General features: G+C 37.0%; 3 protein-coding genes across 4 annotated transcripts; 1 reads left to right on the top strand and 2 right to left on the bottom strand.

The window, feature by feature from the left end:
* The first annotated feature begins 5120 nt into the window (after positions 1-5120).
* Positions 5121-11201, top strand: LOC110844613. Of its 2 annotated transcripts, none has more exons than XR_004833895.1 (4): positions 5121-9802; positions 9901-10023; positions 10132-10351; positions 10464-11201. XR_004833895.1 is itself a non-coding variant. In XM_022090855.2 (4 exons), the coding sequence occupies exons 1-4, from the start codon at positions 9700-9702 to the stop codon at positions 10906-10908; spliced, it is 891 nt and encodes a 296-aa protein (XP_021946547.1). In that variant the 5' UTR covers positions 6383-9699; the 3' UTR covers positions 10909-11201. The 2 variants fall into 2 exon arrangements, 1 of the variants encoding a protein (XP_021946547.1); XM_022090855.2 differs by having other exon boundaries at positions 6383-9802.
* LOC110843458 (multidrug resistance-associated protein 4) lies at positions 11041-18439 on the bottom strand. Its single transcript, XM_022089423.2, has 31 exons — positions 17518-18439; positions 17035-17169; positions 16888-16932; positions 16650-16806; positions 16445-16579; positions 16297-16384; positions 16111-16219; positions 15996-16043; positions 15543-15905; positions 15374-15467; positions 15090-15303; positions 14974-15031; positions 14707-14905; positions 14505-14630; positions 14218-14414; positions 13792-14120; positions 13499-13726; positions 13292-13398; positions 13102-13225; positions 12953-13011; positions 12861-12881; positions 12698-12788; positions 12499-12637; positions 12190-12418; positions 12034-12117; positions 11923-11961; positions 11821-11858; positions 11676-11747; positions 11521-11578; positions 11331-11441; positions 11041-11270 (listed from the first exon to the last, which is right to left on the bottom strand). The coding sequence occupies exons 1-31, from the start codon at positions 17703-17705 to the stop codon at positions 11205-11207; spliced, it is 3951 nt and encodes a 1316-aa protein (XP_021945115.2). The 5' UTR covers positions 17706-18439; the 3' UTR covers positions 11041-11204.
* Positions 18440-18946: 507 nt separating this feature from the next.
* Positions 18947-20682, bottom strand: LOC110844612 (protein CREG2). Its single transcript, XM_022090854.2, has 6 exons — positions 19966-20682; positions 19744-19898; positions 19594-19676; positions 19474-19510; positions 19269-19350; positions 18947-19178 (listed from the first exon to the last, which is right to left on the bottom strand). The coding sequence occupies exons 1-6, from the start codon at positions 20543-20545 to the stop codon at positions 19069-19071; spliced, it is 1047 nt and encodes a 348-aa protein (XP_021946546.1). The 5' UTR covers positions 20546-20682; the 3' UTR covers positions 18947-19068.
* Between the last annotated feature and the right edge of the window lie 79 nt (positions 20683-20761).

Genomic DNA, 20761 nt, shown 5'->3' with positions numbered 1-20761 from the left:
CAAAATTTCAACTTCCTACGACAAATTTGGGACTTTTCTATGGCATTCAATATTTTTTTTGGTCAACCTCTAACCACTTAAAATACCCCCACCGACCTAACCGATCACGTCTATCTTCGAACTTATCCTTATTTTTGACCCGAAGACGAACTTCGCAAAATTTTAAGTCGCTAGCTTGTGTTTAAGAGAGGTATCATGCGCACAGGCAGACATCTTGACAAATCTACAACCCCATCTGAAAAGGCCTAAAAATTAGGTTTCCCATTGTAATAATATTAACCACCCATGACATTTTCAACAGCTTTTATTTTTTGGAACCTGCGCTGACTCCATTTAGCCTGAGTCAAGGATCTGTCCCGGACTAGGTTAGTCTGAGCTCGCGTCTAATTTTTTTCGAAACCGACATTACCAACCTCCGTGGAGTGGATAGTTAAATGTTTATTATATATTTTCTATTATTTGGCATTTTAACTTCATATTCTTTCATGAGAAGCTATTAAGTATTACCGTGCCGGATTTCATATTTTTAAAGCAATTTCTAGAAATCGGTATATCACCCCATAAGGTCTCTCAAGATGAAAATTTTTCCAACTTGAAATCATTTTTATCTATTAGAAGTCATTAGCTACCTCTGTACCAAATTTCAGCTTTCTACGACAATTTCGAAATTTTATCCCAACTACTCACATGACCCCCACCGGTCCACCACTTTACCGATTTCGCCCATCTTTGAACCCGCTTCCTAACTTTGTCCGATATGTGCACGGTAAGAATTTCAAGTCAATCGGTTCAGCCATTTTTACTGTGATATATGTATGTATGTCCAGTTAATAGTGAGAGAAAGTCATTCGAGAGTATTTTTATATATTTACATCCTGTGAGAAAGTCTGCTGAGAGTTATTAAGTTGGCAGTCTTTGCAGCCTCGGTGCGGGCATTTAAATTAACTTTTAGAAGATTTTTATGCATAATTAGCGAGTATTTAGTAGTAGCAAGTACTAGGAAAAATGTCGTATACCTAATTAGTAGGATAGCTTGTAAATTTACGTGCTAAGTCGTAATTAGTTAGGCTCGGGGGTTTCACCAGAGTAGTCAGGAGTTGGAAATTCGCTACGAGAGTAGTGCGTTGCGTCCAGCTCGAGGTTGCCAAGGTGAAGCAGCGGTCAGCAGCAGCAGCAGAAGGAGTCATCCAGTAGTAACGTAAGTCGTAGCAGTACAAGATTTGGCTGTCCGATCTTGGTTGTGTGTTGTTGGTTGGTTGTCCACCCTCAATACAGATAGGTAGTATATTAGAGTGGGGGTTTTCTCGTTCTTTTGGGGGCAATTATATTAAATAGGGCAAGTTTGTTTACTTTCTCAGCTGAGGCAGAATTAATAGTGGTCACGTCATTGTTCTCAGTAGCTAAAGCAGACCTAGGCAGATTTGTTGAAGTCAATAAATCGTAAATTGTCATTGGTATTTGTATGTGTATTGCGTCATTATTTAATTGGTAAATAGTTAAGTTATTTCATCACGAGCAGTAAGAACCCGGGTAACGCGTGGGATACGCAAAAGTGTCGTAATTAGGGTCGGGAAGGCATAATTCGTCACAAAGTGGCGCCTGGTATGGGGCTGCTGTGTTGTTGTGAGTCCAAATAGTTTGCAAGCTTTCAAGGTGGCAATTGTTGTGATATTTTACTAATTTTGAGTTTCGAAAGAGTGGTGGTGGTTTAGTCGTCAATTGTAGGAAGTTGAGAAACTACACGTTCTACATTGACTCATAAAAACTAATGGTAGAAGTAGAGAGGAGATAAAATATAATCATTGTTGCATTTGGCTGAGTGCTAATTAGTAATCAGGTGTTTGAGGTTTTGTTTACATCGTATTGGTCTTAATAGTTAGTATTGTTATTTGGGCAAATCAGTGTACGATGGCTAGTGGAACTAGAGGAAGAAAGCGTAAGGAGAGAAGAGAAAGGCAAGAAGAATTAGATGGTAGGGAGGCTGTGCAAGATGATGTTCATGCAGACGCACATAATACTCCAAATAATTCGAATAGGTTTGAAAGGTTAAGGCAAGAAGAAGGAGGTCGAGATGAAAATGCGAATATGACGAATAGTGAGAGTAGCATGAGTGGTCAAGTTCAAGAAGCAGTAGAAAATAGTGATCTGCATGAATTAGTCCGGAATTTAGCTAAAGAGAGTCAAGCCACAAGTAAACAGGTAGCTGGAGTTTTGGAGCAGTTGTCATCGGTGCTGGGAGGTTTGACAATTGGTCAATCTAGTTCTGCCTCAAGGAGGGAAGAAAGTTTGACTAGGGATAAAACTCTCCCTCATTTTAAAGGAAAGGATTTATCTATTCCAAAGTATGCGGGGTCTCATGAGTCAAAAACTCTATTTGATTTTTTATCAGAATTAGAGAAATATCGTTTAGCAGCAGGTCTTACAGAGTTACAAATGTTTGTTTCTATTATTCCGGTAGCTCTCTCAGGTCAAGCGTATGAGTGGTTTCAATTTATTAAGGATAGTATAACTTCATGGAATCAGTTCTGTCAGTTATTTAGGAAGGAGTTTCAACCTCCAGGATATGATGAGGAATTGCGTAGAGAATTAGAGGAGCGTACACAGGGCCCACACGAATCGTTATCGCACTACATCAGAATAATTAATGGTTTTTACGAGAGAATTGATCCTCGTACCCCAGAATCAATTAGGATTTCGCGTATTCTGCGGCAAATGCATCCGAGCTATCGTCAAAAAATTTTAAGAACAGGTGTCGAGTTTGTTAGTATGAGGCAATTAGCAGACGAGGTATTAAAAGTGCAGGAAGACATTTGGTATGAGAAAGAGTATCGTGAGCCTAAACAGTTCTCTGTAGTTGAGCCCTCTTTAGCATATAAAGTGCCTGATTCGCAGAAACAAAAGTTTGGTCAATTTAGTAGTAATTCAGGTAGTGGTAGTGATTTGCACCGTAGTTCTTTCGACCCATTTCGCCACTTCCATTCGGTGCAACCACCTTCACAAAATTCAAGGTTTCAAAATAATAACAATTCACTAGGATTAGTTAGAAACAGTCAAAGTTTTGAGCAACGTAGGAGTAGCGATCGAGCTCAAGAACAAGCTTCTCGTACAATGAGTAATGGGTTTAGAAATGTGAGTTGGGCAAATCCTGTGAGCATCGATTCTAATGCAAATTCTATGCAAGCTTCCCGTAGACATTCTGAATCGGAAAGCGGTCCTCGAATTGATTCGTCTTTCTTATCTAGTCAATATAAGGCACATAGTTTAGAGGAAGTCAGTACAAGTTCACAACGCAATACTGCTTGTTTTATTTGTGGGGTTGAGGGACATTTTTCAAGGAGCTGCCCAAATCGGCAAACTCAAAGTTCGGGAAACGGGCCCAACCTGAGCCGAATGTAGGTTGCGCGGCTCAGGTTAATAGTGATTTTAGAGAATGCAGCCAATTACATAGTAGAGAGTCTGTTATGTTATGGGATCATAAGGCTCCACTAATTAAAGTTTCAATTTGTGGTCGTAATTTTTTGGCGTTGTTGGACACTGGAGCATCAATTTCTTTGATTAATCAGGAAGTTATTAGTTTAGTAAATGAATTAAATATTAAGAAAGAGAAATGTTTTACAAATATCAGTTGGGTGAGTGGAAATTCAGTAACTTCCGAGTATGTGAATGTAACGACAACATGGGTTTCGGGGAAGAGGAGGCAAAAGTTTCATTTAGTTCCTGAGTTACAATATTCAGTTCTGTTGGGACGTGATTTTATTTGTGCTAGTCAATTAGTTATCGACATATTTTCTGGTGGCTGGTATCAGGGGTCAGAGAAGCAGAAATTGGTGCCTTTTGATGTATTGGGAGAAAAGAGAGAAAGTGGAGATGCGAAAAGATCTCGTTCTGTTTTACAAAGTATGGCTTTACATGATTCGTCGGTTGGTAGTTCCGAGACCGGAGGGGGAGCACCGCCACCTACTAGTGACTTCATTTTTGGAAAGGGCTTACACACTGATGGTAGCGCTACTGTAGGCAAACGGTCAGACGTCGAGCCCCTTTGTAATGCGTTAGCCCCTAGATCGCAAGGCCAAATGAAATTGATGGAAGAGTTGAAACAATTTGAAGAGGTTCATTTGATTTTTGAAGACTCGTCGGTCGAGTTGTATCCCAGTCGAAATGAGACTGAAACTAGCACCTCCCCTCTCGATCTTGACGAAGTTCTTTCAAAAACTGGCCTAACAGACGAGCAAACACTTGGGGTTAAGAAAGTAATGGAAGAATTTGCTCCATTATTTAGTACATCTCCTGGGGTCGCGAGTAATTTTGAGCACGAAATCGACACGGGGAATTCTAAGCCAATTAAGTGTAATCCGAGACCCATGACGCCAGCCAAAAGGAAAATTTTAGAAGGTTTATTTAAAGAATTACTATCCAAAAATGCAATTGAAGAGTCAAATAGTCCTTGGGCATCAAATACAGTTATTGTCCCAAAACCGAACGGTAAATTTCGTCTTTGTGTAGACTTTCGCCCCCTTAACAAAGTAACAGTACCAGATTCTTACACAATGAGCAGGATTGACGACATTCTCACTTGCTTAGGTAGTGCTAAATATATTTCAACTTTTGATGTTACCGACGGATTTTACAATATTCCACTTTCCCAAAAAGATAAATGTAAAACAGCGTTCAATACTCCCTGGGGTTTGTATCACTTTTTAAAAATGTGCTTTGGGCTCCGAAATAGTCCAGCAACGTTTCAAAAATGCATGGATCGCGTATTAGGTAAATTTAAATGGATATTTGTTACTGCTTTTATGGATGATTTAATTATCTTTTCAAATACGTTAGAGGAACACATTAAACATTTGAGAATAGTTTTTACTAGGTTATTAGAAGAAGGGTTACGCTTACACCCAGGAAAATTTCAATTACTACGAAGTAAAATAGTTTATTTAGGTTATATTATTGAGAATGGGACAGTTTCTCCCAGTCCCGATAAGTTGAGTGCACTAGAAGGATATCAGAGGCCAAAATGTGTAAAAGATATTCAAAGATTTTTAGGTTTATGTGGGTATTATAGGCAGTTTATTCCCGATTTTTCAATTATTGCCAAACCCCTCACGAGCATGATGAAAAAGGGCGCTCCTTTCTTTTGGTCAGTAGATGCAGAAAAATCTTTCGAAATATTGCGTTGTGAACTATTAAAATCGTGTAATTTACATTTACCTGATTTGAATAACCCTTTCATAATACAAACGGATAGTTCAGATATTGGGATAGGTGCCGTTCTCCTCCAAGAGCAAGATAAAGTACGTTATCCAGTTTGGTTTTATAGTAGAGTTTTGAATGATGCTGAGAGGAATTATTCAGTTAGTGAGAAGGAGTGTTTAGCAGTTATTCAGTCAATTAAAAAATTTAAAGGTTTTATCGAGTATTCGCATTTTACAGTAGAAACTGATCATCAGGCGTTATGTTGGTTGATGAAGATTAAGGAACCCACGGGTAGATTAGCTAGGTGGGCTTTAGAATTGCAAGGGTATAATTTTGACGTCGCATATAGGGCCGGAAATTTGAATCGCACGGCTGATGCTTTGTCTCGAGCCGCAGCAGTTTATGTAGTTGAGTCACTTCACATTAGTAGAGAGGAGTTAGTTTCGGCACAGGATGGTGATTTCATGTTAAAATCTATTAAGGATTTTTTGTTATTGTCTATTCTTCCAAATGTGGCGGTAGAGCAGAAGGATAAAATTTTGAAATTAGCTAGAGATGCGTTTGTCTCCTCTGATGGTTGTCTGTATAAACGAGTAAATCCAATATCCAAACCATGGGAAGACGACATTAATGATTATAAAGTATGGGTGCCAGACAGTTTAAAGTTAAAGATTTTAGAATATTTTCATTGTTGTCTGTTAGCGGGTCATTTAGCCATTAGGAAAACTTATTTTCGCATAGAGGAGAGATTTTGGTGGAAGTCAATGAGAAAAGATGTGGTCAAATTTGTGTCGAGTTGTTTGACATGTCAAAAAGTAAAGCCTGATCGAACCGGAAGTAGTTTTTTAGGAAAAGCTGGAGAGATTTGTGGGCCCTGGGAACGAATTTCAATTGATTTAATGGGTCCGTATACTCGGGGTATTAACCAGTCAAAATTCCTTTTAGTTGTTGTCGATTCATTTTCTAAATGGGTCGAGTTGTCTTGCATACGTAAATCGGATGCTAAAACCATTTGCACGAAATTGTGGGAATGTTTTTGTAGGTGGGGAGTGCCCAAATCAATTTTGTCTGATAATGGTACTCAATTTCAAAGTAAAATTTTTGAGGATTTTTGTAAAACAGTGGGATCTAAATCGATGCGAATATCCCCATATCATGCTCAAGCTAATCCCACTGAACGGTATAATCAAACATTAAAATCTATGATCGTTTCCACTATTTCTCAGTGCAAGGACTGGGACCGTAATTTAGCCGAGTTAAGCTTTGCAATTCGTTCCACGGTCAATGAATCGACAGGGTTCTCACCAGCATATTTAAATTTTGGTCGTGAGTTGAGAACCCCTCTAGATAATAATTTAAGTATCGCATTGTCAAAGTGTGTAGTGGGAGAGGACTTTGCAAGGAGAATTGCATTGATTCATAGTTTAGCTAAATCTAATATGGTCTTGAATCAAGCAAATTATATGGGATGGTATAACAAAGCTAGGGCAGATTCGTCATTTGATGTGGGTGATCAGGTTTTACTAAAATGTCATCATTTGTCTGACGCATCGAAAGGGTTCACTGCTGCACTTGCTCCAAAATATGATGGTCCATTTGAAATTATTGAGAAAATAGGACTGTCAACATTTGTTTTAAAAAATAATGATAATGGGGAGATGAGAGGTAAATTTAATAGTAGTTTATTAAAAAAATTTATTGCAGATGAGTCTTTCGAAGATACCGTGCGAGGATCTCCCCGACGCCAAGACGTACCGGTCTCTACTGCGTATGTTCCAGGGGCAGCGGAACAAACCAGGTTTTCAGCGTCACCCGAAATTGGACCTGGTAGCGAAAGTTTGGAAGGAAGCCGGGTGTCCAAATTTAGAACCACCACCACCGCTGCCACTGCAGAAAACAAAGACTTTCGAGGAGCGTTGGGTCGAGTTGAACCAGGAGGCCGAGACATTGGAGCGAAAAAGGATCCAATTATGGACAGAACAGGAAAAATACCGGGCAGTATTTCCTCCGCCACTTCCGCCGCCACCCCCACCACCACTTCACCTCCACCCCGCAATGAAAAAGATGACGATTCCAGTTCCCCCATCTCCCACCCATCCAGATCAACCGAACCTCAATTACCAGCGTGGTATTGCAGAACGTTGGGCTCGAGACATCCAGCAAAAGCAACGTGACTCCGCAAAGCGAAAAGCGCAGTTGGAGAGAGAATCTGCTGCGAAAATCACAAAGTTTTCTTCAAGTTTCTCAAAATAATTTTGCAATCATCATATTCGAATTATTTGTTATTGTATCGATTCAATATATCAATGTATTCTATTCAGCTCAATGTTAACAATATGTGAATGTCATAATATGCGGTGCTTTGGGGGAGGGGGAGTGTGATATATGTATGTATGTCCAGTTAATAGTGAGAGAAAGTCATTCGAGAGTATTTTTATATATTTACATCCTGTGAGAAAGTCTGCTGAGAGTTATTAAGTTGGCAGTCTTTGCAGCCTCGGTGCGGGCATTTAAATTAACTTTTAGAAGATTTTTATGCATAATTAGCGAGTATTTAGTAGTAGCAAGTACTAGGAAAAATGTCGTATACCTAATTAGTAGGATAGCTTGTAAATTTACGTGCTAAGTCGTAATTAGTTAGGCTCGGGGGTTTCACCAGAGTAGTCAGGAGTTGGAAATTCGCTACGAGAGTAGTGCGTTGCGTCCAGCTCGAGGTTGCCAAGGTGAAGCAGCGGTCAGCAGCAGCAGCAGAAGGAGTCATCCAGTAGTAACGTAAGTCGTAGCAGTACAAGATTTGGCTGTCCGATCTTGGTTGTGTGTTGTTGGTTGGTTGTCCACCCTCAATACAGATAGGTAGTATATTAGAGTGGGGGTTTTCTCGTTCTTTTGGGGGCAATTATATTAAATAGGGCAAGTTTGTTTACTTTCTCAGCTGAGGCAGAATTAATAGTGGTCACGTCATTGTTCTCAGTAGCTAAAGCAGACCTAGGCAGATTTGTTGAAGTCAATAAATCGTAAATTGTCATTGGTATTTGTATGTGTATTGCGTCATTATTTAATTGGTAAATAGTTAAGTTATTTCATCACGAGCAGTAAGAACCCGGGTAACGCGTGGGATACGCAAAAGTGTCGTAATTAGGGTCGGGAAGGCATAATTCGTCACATTACTAACGTGTTTACGGACGGACGGACGGACATGACGGTTCCATAAGCCCTGCCTCGGGCTAATAAAAATGAAAATTTATTTTATAACTCGGCCATTTGTCGTAACCTTATAGACGGATAAAGTGTCAAATAATCTTGTCAAACTACATATCAACGCAAGTGAGCAAATAATTAATTAAATCGAATTTATTCTGAAGGTTGGTTAGCTTTTAACTTAATTCTCATAGCGGGTAGCGGGTACCCGTGCGGGTACGGGTACTTGTGCTGCGGGTAGCGGGTCGGGTAACGGGCAGCATTTTCGCTACCCGCGGCAACCCTACTAACTTGTGTGCATATTTTCAACATAGTAGTTAAATAGATAGATATATTGATTCATGCTATAATAAATTTGTCAATAAACCCTCAAAATGGTGTGATAATGCTGATAGATAAGGATAAGAACCCCCAGCGCAGACTTGGTTTAGCCCGAGTCAGGGACAGATTCCGCTTCTGAATGTGTGTCACAGGTGATGATCAGGGAATAAATCTTGCTCGCACCGGCCCATAAGCGGTGCGAGCAAGCTATGGTGAGCCTATGGGCTGGTGCGAGCAAGATTTATTCCCTGGTGATGATGTGACGTGACCAATTAAATACTATCATCTTCCGTGGTCTGCATGGTCGAATGTTAGTCGAATATCTTCTATTGTTTGACATCAAAATTCTGAAGTATTCATAAATTCTAGCCCTAGACTACCAGAACCAGTGGGGTTTGCTTCAAATTTTTAAATTCCGAAGCTGTACTTCCTACACATATGTACATAATTGACCCATTTTGCCCACTTTCGAACTCGGCTTCTACTTTGACCCATACTACATGTGTGCAGAATTTCAAATCGATCCGATTAGTTTAAAGAGAGTTATCAGGAAGACGGACATAACAGTTACATAAGCCCAGGTCCGGCAAAAAATGATGTCATTGGAGTTTGCAGCATGGATAAGCTGTGTGGTTTACCTGTAAGTACATAACATAGCATGTACATAAGTCACTACACTTACATTCGGAATAATATAGAGAAAAAAATTTGGTACTTTGTCGGTCATGAATAATTGTTTCCTGAATACTTAGTGATATCGGAAATGGAGTTTTATTGTTTTGTATCCTCGTTGTACGTCTATTAATTACCAGTTTAACTAACCATCAGGTCGATTTTAGTTTGGGCCATTGAAATGTTGTGACACAAATGTTCTCCGAAATGCGTCAGTTCGCAATTTAATCTTTGCTACTCATCTTTTCAAATAAAGTTATAAATAGTGGCAGAAACGCTCCATAACTCGGAAATAACATCAATTTTTTAGACAAAATGGGAAAAAGTAACATGATTTTGGTGACCTTAATACTTATATTATTAATATTCTGGTGTTTAAATATAAGCATAAGTGTACTGAATGTCGCAGTAGAAAACTGTAAGTTCTCCTATTAATACTAAATACTTACATTCTTTTACATAAAGTTAATTGCGGAGTTAATAAATATACATGTACATACATTGTTGCGGTTTCAGTTATGTTCAAGAACAAGGCTCAAGATGTACTGGACAAACACATTACTCAGATAACGCCAGAAGGATATACATTCATGATATGGATTCTAATATTTGGGTGGCTACTTGGAGGATACATATTCCGTATGATATACATAAATCTGATTTATCTATTTACTACTAGTTAATTACTAGTCGCTGTAAGCACAAAGCCGAAATATGAAAAAAATGTGTTTTATCAACAATTCACAGTGATAATTTGCATGCTCAAGAGCAACAAAGATGGGTCGGGAAAAGTTCTTTATTCGCCAGAAGTTTTCACTTCAGCAGTGGCTGGAATTCTCATTCTCAATTGTGCTTTGCACGTCTCCTGGCTCTTCATTTGGGACAATGACTACTTAACCGTGGCGTCTGCCACTCTTTTCTGTATCATGGGAACAAACTGGGTGGCCTTGGGACTATTTTCGGCCAAGTATGACATATTTAAAGTATTAAAAGTGTAACATGTGAACAAACAGTATGGTGAAAGACTTATCTATGCATGCGTAAAATATTTTTTTTATATTAATTTATTTAAATTACAGTTTGTATGAAAATACCCAAGCTTTGCAAAAAAGCTCCCTCACGGTTCTAAACTGTTATAGAATTCTTCTTCAAAACTCTCTTGGATTATATACGGCTTGGACCACAATCGCAGCTCTGCTCAATTTGTCAGTTGCATTAGTTTATGCAGATGTTGCCGATGCGACCGCGTCTTTGATTTCACTTGGCATTCTCAGCGGTTTGCTGGTCGTTTGGATACCCCTGGACTTCTTCATACTGGACAAATACACGCGATATATGATTACACCGCTATTTACTGTGATTTGGGCACTTTCTTGCATCTTTATTCGTTTGGAAAAATTAGAAAATTACGAAGATAACACTCCAAAACACTTTACGATTGGATTTTTAGGAATGATTGTAACGCTTGGAGTTGCACGAATTTTTCTCACTGTGTTCAGGGCTATTAAATCTCCTCTTAAATGAGGCTTGTACTTATCACAAGTTCAATCAATCACCGCTCTCCAGTATTTTTAAAGATATTATTTATTTAGTACATCCTTACATAAGTAACAATAGTGAAAACCCCCTTTCAACGAGTAAAGTTTTTTTTTTAAATTGCGTATAAATATCACATTTATTCAATTATTGTTTTTATATATAAATCTAAACACAAGTCTTGCTGAGTATCTCAATTGTACTTTAATTAAAGAGTGATTGGATGTGTGACGTAGGTACGATACCGGATTTGACAAGTAAAAGCAAGTTGTTAAAGATGACTGTTAATCCACTTTGATGTTATTTTCTGTGTCCCCATCCTTGCTTTGATGAGCTCTTTTGTTATAAGCCTGTAGTTAATGAACTCATATTTATACTTGTCTTTACCAATACAAATTAATTAAGCTCACGTTTTCGGCCATATTCTTCAGAAATGCTAAACTAGATCTTCCAGTATGTTGAGCCATGCTAAACAATATACTTTCCTTATTTCCCAGAAGAACAAATGGATGATCACATTCCTAAAACCATCAAATTGACTGTTTTAATTAAGCTTTTTCGTCACCCATAATTTTTTCATTTTTTTGTGCAGTCACAAACCATAATGCTTCCATTATCAAGCACAATAATTTTGTCACAGTCCATCACACTATTTAACCTATGAAATTAATTTACCTCATTATTTCATTAAAACGCTGGGTCTAACTGTGAGATTGTACTTAAATTATGGAATAGTAAATTGCAAACCATTTTACCTGTGAGCAATTGTGATTATCGTACAATCAGCAAATTTTTTGCGTATGGTTTGTTGTATAAATGTGTCCGTACTAGATTAAAACAAATGACATTACAAATTATTAACTAAATTGAGAGCATATGGTAATTGGTGTTGGAAATTACTTGTAATCTACGTTCGCGGTAGCTTCATCAAGTACAATCTAAGTAATTATAAAGCCTCAAATTATTCTGAAATGTTTTGATAATTTGTAAATTGGTACTTACTATTTTATTTTTCCGCAAAATTGCCCTCGCCAAGCATACCTGTTTTACATTGCAACAGGTAATTTGTATGTTTGTATTAATTTGTATGCATTTGTATATTTTGTTGCATACAAGTTGACGCTGGCCGACGCTGAAGTTAATTCCGTTGTCAGCTACTTTCATGTCTAAGGCAGTCACATATTCCTTTAAACCGACCTGAAAAATTGTTATTTTTTACATTACACTTTTCGGCGTGTTAAAATCTATGTTAAATCTGTTAAGTCACACTTCTTCCAAAACTTGCCACAAGTCTTGGTCTTGGAACTGTTCAAACGGGTCCAGATTATATCTGACTGTAGAACAGAAGAGCACTGGATCTTGTGGAATGATGGAGATTCTCTTTCTCAAGTCATGTAGTCCAATTTCTCCAACGTTGACGCCGTCTATGAAAATTTCCCCCACAGGTTCTGTCATCCGGAACAAGGCAGCAATTATTGAGCTTTTGCCTGCTCCCGTCCTTATTCGTATTGTAAAATTAGCATGTTGAACATCAAAATTAATTTAACTCAATTAAATTCATTTAGCTCAACTGCTTACCTCCCAACAATACCAACTTTCTCTTTGGCTTGAATCTTGAATGAAATTCCCCGCAAAACTTCTTTTCCATAATAGGATAGTGAAATATTGTTAAAAATTATTTCTCCAGATTTTGGCCAATTAGATTGTGGTTGGTTTTCTGCGAACAGTAATATTTAAAATCCAGTTAATTAATTGTATAGTGGTTTTGCTTGCATACTTGGATGACTTTCAAGGGAAGGTTCGTGTTTCAGTTGAATATACTCTAGACATCTCTGCGTCACGGTCATGAGATTTTCTAGCTCAGCCGACTTAAAAACAATTTAGTCAGTTTATTCAGTTTATTCATCTACGTATAATAACCATACTAAAATTATATTTACCTGTCGCATCCCCCACTGGAACTATTTAAAATTTTAATTTAAAAATTAAGTTAAATATAAACCTATTAGTATTTAAGTAATGTATTTAATACTTTGAATGTGACGCTGAGCACGGAAGAAATAGCGAGCCCAACAAATCCACTCTTTGTAGCTGAAAAAATAAAAACCAATTAATCTCTGTAGAATTTATTTGCAGAATGAATGAATAATGTATTTAATGCTTAAAATATGTTAATCTTACAGCTCGAGAATAGCATGAAGCTAAATGTGACAAACGTCAGAAAAGCACAAGACATCAGCTCCAACCAAACACCAAAAAATCTGTTGGATGAAATGAATAGAAACCAGGCAGCAGAGTGAATGTCCTGCATAATCATTTAAAATTAGTTGTAAAATAATGCACTTGAATACTTTAATGCGAATGTATTTACTTGAAGCCCGTCAAATTGTTGTGTCAGTATGGGTTGGGCATTAAGTGCCCTGATTGAAGTTAGGCCTTGTATTGTGGCTGTCAAGTGAGTGAACAAAGGGCTTCTAGCTACACACATTTACACAAAAAGAATTTTAAATCTATTAATATCATACAAATTGAATTAATATTTCATATTTTAATCCATTTTGGATTATGCTTAGCTCACATATAATTTCCAATCTCTTGACTTGACGAGCAGTTTGAATGTAAAATCGACGAATGAGCATCAACGAGATTAAGAGGAAGGTGCTTGGAATGAAGATATAGTAATTTGACAAAATTACAACAATGATAACTCCCAACATTATCAAGAATATAGTGATAACATCGTAACAAGCAGCTGGGAGAGATTCATCAAGCACTGACATCAGTACAAAGCGATTCATTATACGCCCTAAAAAATAATACGTTATTAATATTTTTTCCAAATATTTTTACATATTTATACTACATAAATACCGGAAGGGTTATCGTCGAAGAATTGCATAGGTGCTCTTACAACGCTAGCAAACATCCTGTCATGAATATTGCTACTAATCTTCATGCAATATTTGAAAAAGTAGGCACTGTTGATATTTGTGTGTAAGGCAATTAGCAGAACAAGGCCACTGTAAACAGCGATGTAGACATGTTGACCAAGATAGGTCGTGGTCCATCGCTGACTGGCATCTAAGGCTTCATCTAATCCTACTGATACTTCGGAAATACGTTCTGACGAGTTGGACGAGTTCTCGAGACCAGAAAAATTGAGCTTTGTTGAAATTGACCAAGCTTCTTCTTCATTCGTCCTACGAATATACAGAGATTTTTAAAACTCTACTTGATCCATTTACACAGACCTCTTGACCTCAGTACTTGTAATTATTTAGCAACTTATTTAATTACCAGTGCGATAGCCAATAATCAGAAGCGGTGTATAACAACTGCGAAACTAGAAATCCCGTGAATACCAGTATCATTCCAGCGATGGAATTACCAGATCGGAAATACTGCCAATAAGTTTTCAGCGAAACGCATCCAACCGTCATTTTTTCTTCTTGTGAATCTCGAACCTCTTCTTCCTTTTTTAGCTCTTGTTCGATCTGTGCACACGTGGTTTACTTAGAACAGGCCAACATACATAGTCATACATACGCAATAATAGCAAAATAATAATAGATATTTTTATTTACAGCCTCCAATTTTGTTAAGCTTGCTTTCCGATATAGATCCGGCTCTACTTCACTTGTAATTAATTTCAGAAAATCAATCCCTTCTTCAACCAACTCTTGGTATGTTCCTTGAGCAATTACATGGCCCTATGTAGAAAACGTGATTCTTAATATTTGTCCGATTTAAGTAATATACAAATGCACAATTTTAGTGCAAGCAAACCTTGTTCATGACGATTATGTGATCCGCTTTTGGCATATATTGTAACTGATGTGTCACAAGAATCCTCAAATTTCCGGCCAAGTACTGCTTGATGCATTTATCAAAAATATGTCGACTAACCTTCGAATCTACTGAACTTAGTGGGTCATCGAGCAGATAAATTGAGGACTGTCTATACAATGCTCTAGCCAAGTTTACGCTGTGTAATTTAAAATACAAAAATTGAGACAAGAAAATGCAAGGAAAGGCATAGGCATAAATAAATACCGTGCTTTCTGTCCTCCGCTCAACGTAATACCTCTTTCCCCTACGTATGTATTTTCACCTGAAAGATTAAAGTTGACTTGAAGTACAAATTACTTTAGTAGACCAATGACACAAACCTAATGGGAATTGGCGGAAATCACTGTCCAACGAACAGACAGAGATTATGTCCTCGTACAAATTTTCATTGTAATCCTTTCCAAACAAAATATTTTGACGAAGTGTCCCAGAAAATATGTACGGATCTTGACCAGAGTACGTAATTTTGCCTTTAATATAGCATTTTCCAGATGAAATTGGCAATTCACCGAGTAAAGCTTGGAGAAACGATGACTATGAAACGATTAATCAAAACTAAATTTAGCATTTAAAATACAAAATGTTGATAAAATTACTTAATTACTTTTCCACAGCCAACAGGACCAACTATCATTACAAGTTTGTCTCCAGTAAAATTAACATTTAATTTATCCAAGTTATTTTTATCGCCGGTCCAACTGCAATGAAAAAAATTCATAAAATACATTTTCTGATCCTCCAAAAATGGTCATAGTATATAATTGAAAGTGAACCTAGCAGTCAAATTATGCATCTTGATGGAAGGGACAACTTCGCTTTCTCCATTTTCTTGTCTAATGTCTAATTTAGCATTATTCACAGTCTTCTCTTCCAATAACAGGAAAGATTCAATTCTCTTAACTGCAACTACTAACTCTCCGCAGCCTGCAGCAGCAGATGGCAATGTGGACACCATATTCGCGATTATTATGTCAAAAATTGTCACAGCAAAAAACACTTTATCCGCCGTGAGTGTATGACCTACTGATACGTAGGTTAAAAAGGCCAAGTACGGAATAAACTTTTTGGAAGACAAAAACAGAGAGAGATAGAAGGATTTTAGATAAGCTCGTTTTTGAATGACTTTCACTTCTTCTCTGTAATAGGAAAAAATGCATATTTTTAAAAATTTTTCATACACATTGTGGGCAGATTTATACATATTAATCGACTGATCGTGTTCTCACTTCCTCACTTGGTTGATGAGAGAGGAGAAAGGCAGCTCCCACGCGTACCTTTATAAAAACAACAAATTATTAAGACTCATTTATTTAGCAAACTTTATCATATCAAAAGTCTCACATCTTAATAACTCGAATTGCCACAATGATTTCGTTCATTAGTCTGTTTCTTTCGTCCGATTTTTGAGCAATTTTAAATCTTAAATTTCGTGAAAGCATCCCAATGTAATCTGTGCGTGAGAAATCAACGGTTTGAAAATTACAATAAAATTTGCTCTCTTATACATGCAACTATAAAATTCAGTACATTGAATTGGCATGAGAAGAAAGACAAATCCAACGCCACTGAGACATGAAATTCCGAGCTCCTCCCAGAGAAAGTAAGTAAATATCACCTGCGAGGTAGTGGAGGTTTGTAAATTTTGAGTACTTTTAGAATTAAATGACGTAATCACCGTTTGTATTGGACCAATGATAAGATATGGAATAAATAAGAGATTCATATCAAACTTAGCCACGTCATTGGATATAAGATTAATGAGATTTCCTATTGTGGTGTCTTCTTGAGCAGCTCTACTCAATAGGATGGTCTGTGAATGAGTCCAGAAATCAATTATTTATTTAGGAACTCATTTTCATTATCATTTTAGAAACGGACACCTTTCTGTAAATGAGGGAGCAGGCTGAGATCCTGTATTTCATTCCAATGTGCAGAATTTCAAACGATAAAGGGTGAATTATCACAGCATGAAGAAGCGACGTAAGGCAAACGCCAAGGCCATAAAAGTATTGTTCAGATTCTGACACGGATTGATCACTAAACGAACGAATGAGATACTTCACATTATTCTAAATTTAGTAATGGCTCAGAAATTCTTGATTATTGTGAATACCAAACCTAAATGAGCGGATGAGATGACGAAGGAATATTGGTTGAGCAACTCTTGAGAATGTGATGGAAAAACGAAAATAAAATTGTCATCTGAATTAAATTTGTTCATTTATGGATTTAAATACATACATATTAATGGTACACCGCTATTACCTGATAACACATTCATCAAATAGCACAGCTAATCCAAGTAACAGGTACAATTTACCAAATACTGCCACCAAAGCTTTAAAAAACGAGGGCTGTACTGCTTTCTTTCCAGCACACTTTCTTTCCTTTTCCCACTCACTAAACAGAAAAAATAGAATATATTGATTACTTTTATATGGAGTAATTGCATGTTTTTTGCAGAAATCTATTTTTAATGTTTATGATGTTTTAATGTTTATGATGTCGTATGTACAATATAGCAAACAAGTTACTTGCCAGTTACATACTTACTTTCTCCACGTTAAAACTTTGATAACCTTGCAAAACTTGCAATTTATGTGTCCATAAAATGCATGAGAATAATAATAATATGAATGTCGGTGGATTTTTGCATTTGGGTTCGTTCTCCTGCACTGCATTTTCTTATTGCATGAACTCTCTTTACATGTACGTAGCAGTGAAAAGTGCAAAAGGCTTTCAACTCACTTGCCAAGTCGAACTCCCAACTTGTGGGAAATATCTTCCTCTGGGACATCGTACATGTCATCTAAAATTAAGGACTCATTTTTAAGCCCTTTCCTAAAGAGCGGAACTATCCATAAGAAAAGCAGGCGTGAAAGCAATGATGCTTTCTCCCGTGGGTTTGGGGTAGAATGCTTCTCTTTGAAGTCCATGACACTATTTGAGCCAGTCACTACAAAGTAAACCAAGTGTTTTATTTGGGATACGCTGACTTTACATTCAGTCGGATCACTAATTTAAAACTTTTATGCACAACATTGTGCACCGAGTTATTACTGAAAAATGCAACTTTGTTTAATTTTAAAAAAACTACGAATATGCGTGTATATATAAAACACAATGCAGTATAACGATTGTCACTCCACGATCTTTAAACAACTGAGAGATTGCGGCCAAGTGCCAAACACTCTAAAGCGAACATCTCTAAAGTTGGTTGGGAGCGAGTGATTGCAGATTTTGTGGTGTGACCCTGGCTCAAGATTCGGGGCCGACTTTTTTATTCGTTGATTCAGAAACACGAGACGGGAGGTTGTTCGGGGTTTTCGTACTGCATATATTTGACACGTTACTGCTCTATAACCAACACTCACAAGCAGGATAAACACTTATGCACAAAGTTGAAACGGAAAAAGTTTTCAAATATCGAACCTGGTTTGCATAAATTTTTACAATAATTTCAACTTATGCACAGAGCAAGTACAGTACTGCGATTCTCATAAGTTCGTGAACAAAGAGCGCAAGAACTGACTATCTGCATGAGACATGCTGGACAATCTAATTTCAGTGTAGCAAATAATATCTTTCTGTGAAACGGAGTGCTGATTAATGAATAATATGATTGAATTGAGTGAATTCTGAGTAATCTCGACGTTTCAAGTCTGCATACATATCTCAACATGAAAACTCAAGATCAGAGTTTCAGAGTTTATTCAGAGTTTAACTAACTTTATTGTCGTCATTATCTAGCAAATAAAAGTTATTCTTGAGGTGTGTATGTGTATGAATCGATTTGCATATCTAAACATTTTTGGTACTACAAATAAAATTGATACGGAAAGTAAGCTTACATAATGTCATCCCTACCGGTGGGTCGCAAATTACTTCCGCATTGGTAGCAGTATAAATAAGTAGAAACAAGTTCCCAGAGCAGTAGAAATTATTTACTACTCTCCGATGATTAGTAAATTATTACCAACCGTAATAATGGGTGCATAACATAATATGCACGTAGCAGTACCCTCGGTAATACTTTGTTACTTATGTAATTTATTGATAGACAGGTGACAGCTGCAATGCAGGTAGGACACGCTTAATATCAACTTGTTATTGATCAATAATATATGATGATTACTTTTTGACGGTTTTCACACAATACGGAGGTCAAACATGAGTGTTGAGTAGCATAGAAGATAGCGAGTCTCATTTATTTTATGAGCGATTTAATTTAACATTTAAGAAAGCATATATTTCAATACATAATAAAGTATATTTTTTAGAAAGGACAACAATATTCATTTATATTTCGACAGCAAAGTATTCCTCGGGTGTCACAGATTTAGCACCTCCAAAGTAATCCAGGACTAAAATATGAGCAATTTCCAACTTAGCAAAAAACCACCCATGATCTGGAAATCACATTTAGTATTTTAATGGTAATTTCTCTTTATATGTAATATCTCATGTATAGTAATTAAATTGATTAAACTAATGCATACCTTTGGGCCAGTTTTCCATGTTTGGGTGTCGACTGAAAAGAGCTTCTTTCGCAAAATCTGCTTCGCTTGTTGAATTTTTAAGCTAAATATGTGGATAGTGTGTCGTATGTAGATTATGAGTAGATTTGTGATATTATTATATACATATTACTGTACATGCTCTATTTGCTATATATTCGTATTTGCATGTACATATATTACTCACCTTAATAATGCTTCCAGTCAAAATCACATGTGCACATCTTGGGTAACGCATAAATGTGCATTTATTATTATGTGTTTTACACATTTTATTTTATTTTAATTAATGCTAAAATCTACATACCTCGGATCCTCTGGGTCAAAACTATGACTTTTGCAGTAATCTCCTTGAGCTAATGACATGGTAAGAGAACTTTTTGTGTTTTCCTAAAGTGGCCAGAAGCAAAAATATTGAAATTTTGGCAAGATTGGCATCATGTGTAAATATGCATACTTTTAAATCAATAACTGAAACATCCAATGGAGTCATGTACAAATATGGACTTCCGGATGATTTTGAGACCGTTCCATCACTCACAGAGAAAATATTCGCAAACGGAAATCCAATGATTGGGGTTCGCGTTGAGATTGTTGCCATTGAAGTCCAATCTAAATTCATAAATGCAAACCCCTTACAAAATTGTAATGCAAGTCTGTATTGTTAAATTATCCTTACTGGAGTTGTGTACAATGAATCTCGCCATTTTCGCAACTTGTTCATGAGGCGGTGGGGACGGGGATTTTGGGACAATTGGTTGTAGCCGTACAATATTTCGACGATTTGTAACACCGTTACCAGGCTGTGACCGAACGACGGCCCTTTTCACACTTTGCCCATACGCCTCATCCCACGTAATTGGGTACTGTGCTTCCCGTTCAGTGATTTTCCAATCGTTTCCAGAAACAACTCCTGATCTACCTCGTGGCGAAATTCTGACTCCTCTGGAAGGCGTTACAGCCGCAGAATTAAAAGGAGCAATTGTATTATCGGATCCTCGTTCAGTAGTGCCATCTCCATTTACGTCATGAATCTGAATTTCCACATCAATGGTTTGACTTTGACCGAAGGATTTGAAGTCTTGTTGAGGCGATATTTCTTCATCTTCGACGTTGTTGGCGATGAATTTTTCCTCCGACGGAATGGAAAAAACACTAAATTGTTGAAGAGGGTTTGTTTCCAAACTTTCAGATTGTTGACATTTCAGCAGAAAGATAACGGTGCAAAATAATTGAAATTTAAGCGAATTTGGTGGCATGTTTATACCCAAAAACAATGTATTTCTTGAAGAAATTAAATTAATTATTAAATAAATGTCAGTGCTTTGCGAACAGTTAGAAAAATGGCATGCTGGATAAAAATATTAAGTACAACAAGCTCTTAAATAATACGTACATACATAAATACATGTATGTCAAATGATCATGTGCATAAGAAATTCAACTATAGTCCAAATATGCTATGCACATCCAAT

The sequence above is a fragment of the Folsomia candida genome, unplaced genomic scaffold, assembly GCF_002217175.1.
Source record: "Folsomia candida strain VU population unplaced genomic scaffold, ASM221717v1 Fcan01_Sc002, whole genome shotgun sequence".
Classification (NCBI taxonomy): domain Eukaryota; kingdom Metazoa; phylum Arthropoda; class Collembola; order Entomobryomorpha; family Isotomidae; genus Folsomia; species Folsomia candida.
The sequence above is the reverse complement of the archived record's forward strand: the minus strand, read 5'-3'. Positions and strand labels throughout refer to the sequence as shown.

Coding starts and splice junctions, on each gene's coding strand:
- LOC110843458 (XM_022089423.2), bottom strand. CDS start 17,705: ATGGACTTCAAAGAGAAGCATTCTACCCCAAACCCACGGGAGAAAGCA. Junction 14,906..14,973: donor AGCGGAGGACAGAAAGCACG/GTATTTATTTAT, acceptor TAAATTACACAG/CGTAAACTTGGCTAGAGCAT. Junction 13,226..13,291: donor AACAATTTGACGGGCTTCAA/GTAAATACATTC, acceptor ATGATTATGCAG/GACATTCACTCTGCTGCCTG.
- LOC110844613 (XM_022090855.2), top strand. CDS start 9,700: ATGGGAAAAAGTAACATGATTTTGGTGACCTTAATACTTATATTATTA. Junction 9,803..9,900: donor GAATGTCGCAGTAGAAAACT/GTAAGTTCTCCT, acceptor TTGCGGTTTCAG/TTATGTTCAAGAACAAGGCT. Junction 10,352..10,463: donor TTGGGACTATTTTCGGCCAA/GTATGACATATT, acceptor TTTAAATTACAG/TTTGTATGAAAATACCCAAG.
- LOC110844612 (XM_022090854.2), bottom strand. CDS start 20,545: ATGCCACCAAATTCGCTTAAATTTCAATTATTTTGCACCGTTATCTTT. Junction 19,677..19,743: donor TTTCAGTTATTGATTTAAAA/GTATGCATATTT, acceptor TGGCCACTTTAG/GAAAACACAAAAAGTTCTCT. Junction 19,179..19,268: donor CATGGAAAACTGGCCCAAAG/GTATGCATTAGT, acceptor TGTGATTTCCAG/ATCATGGGTGGTTTTTTGCT.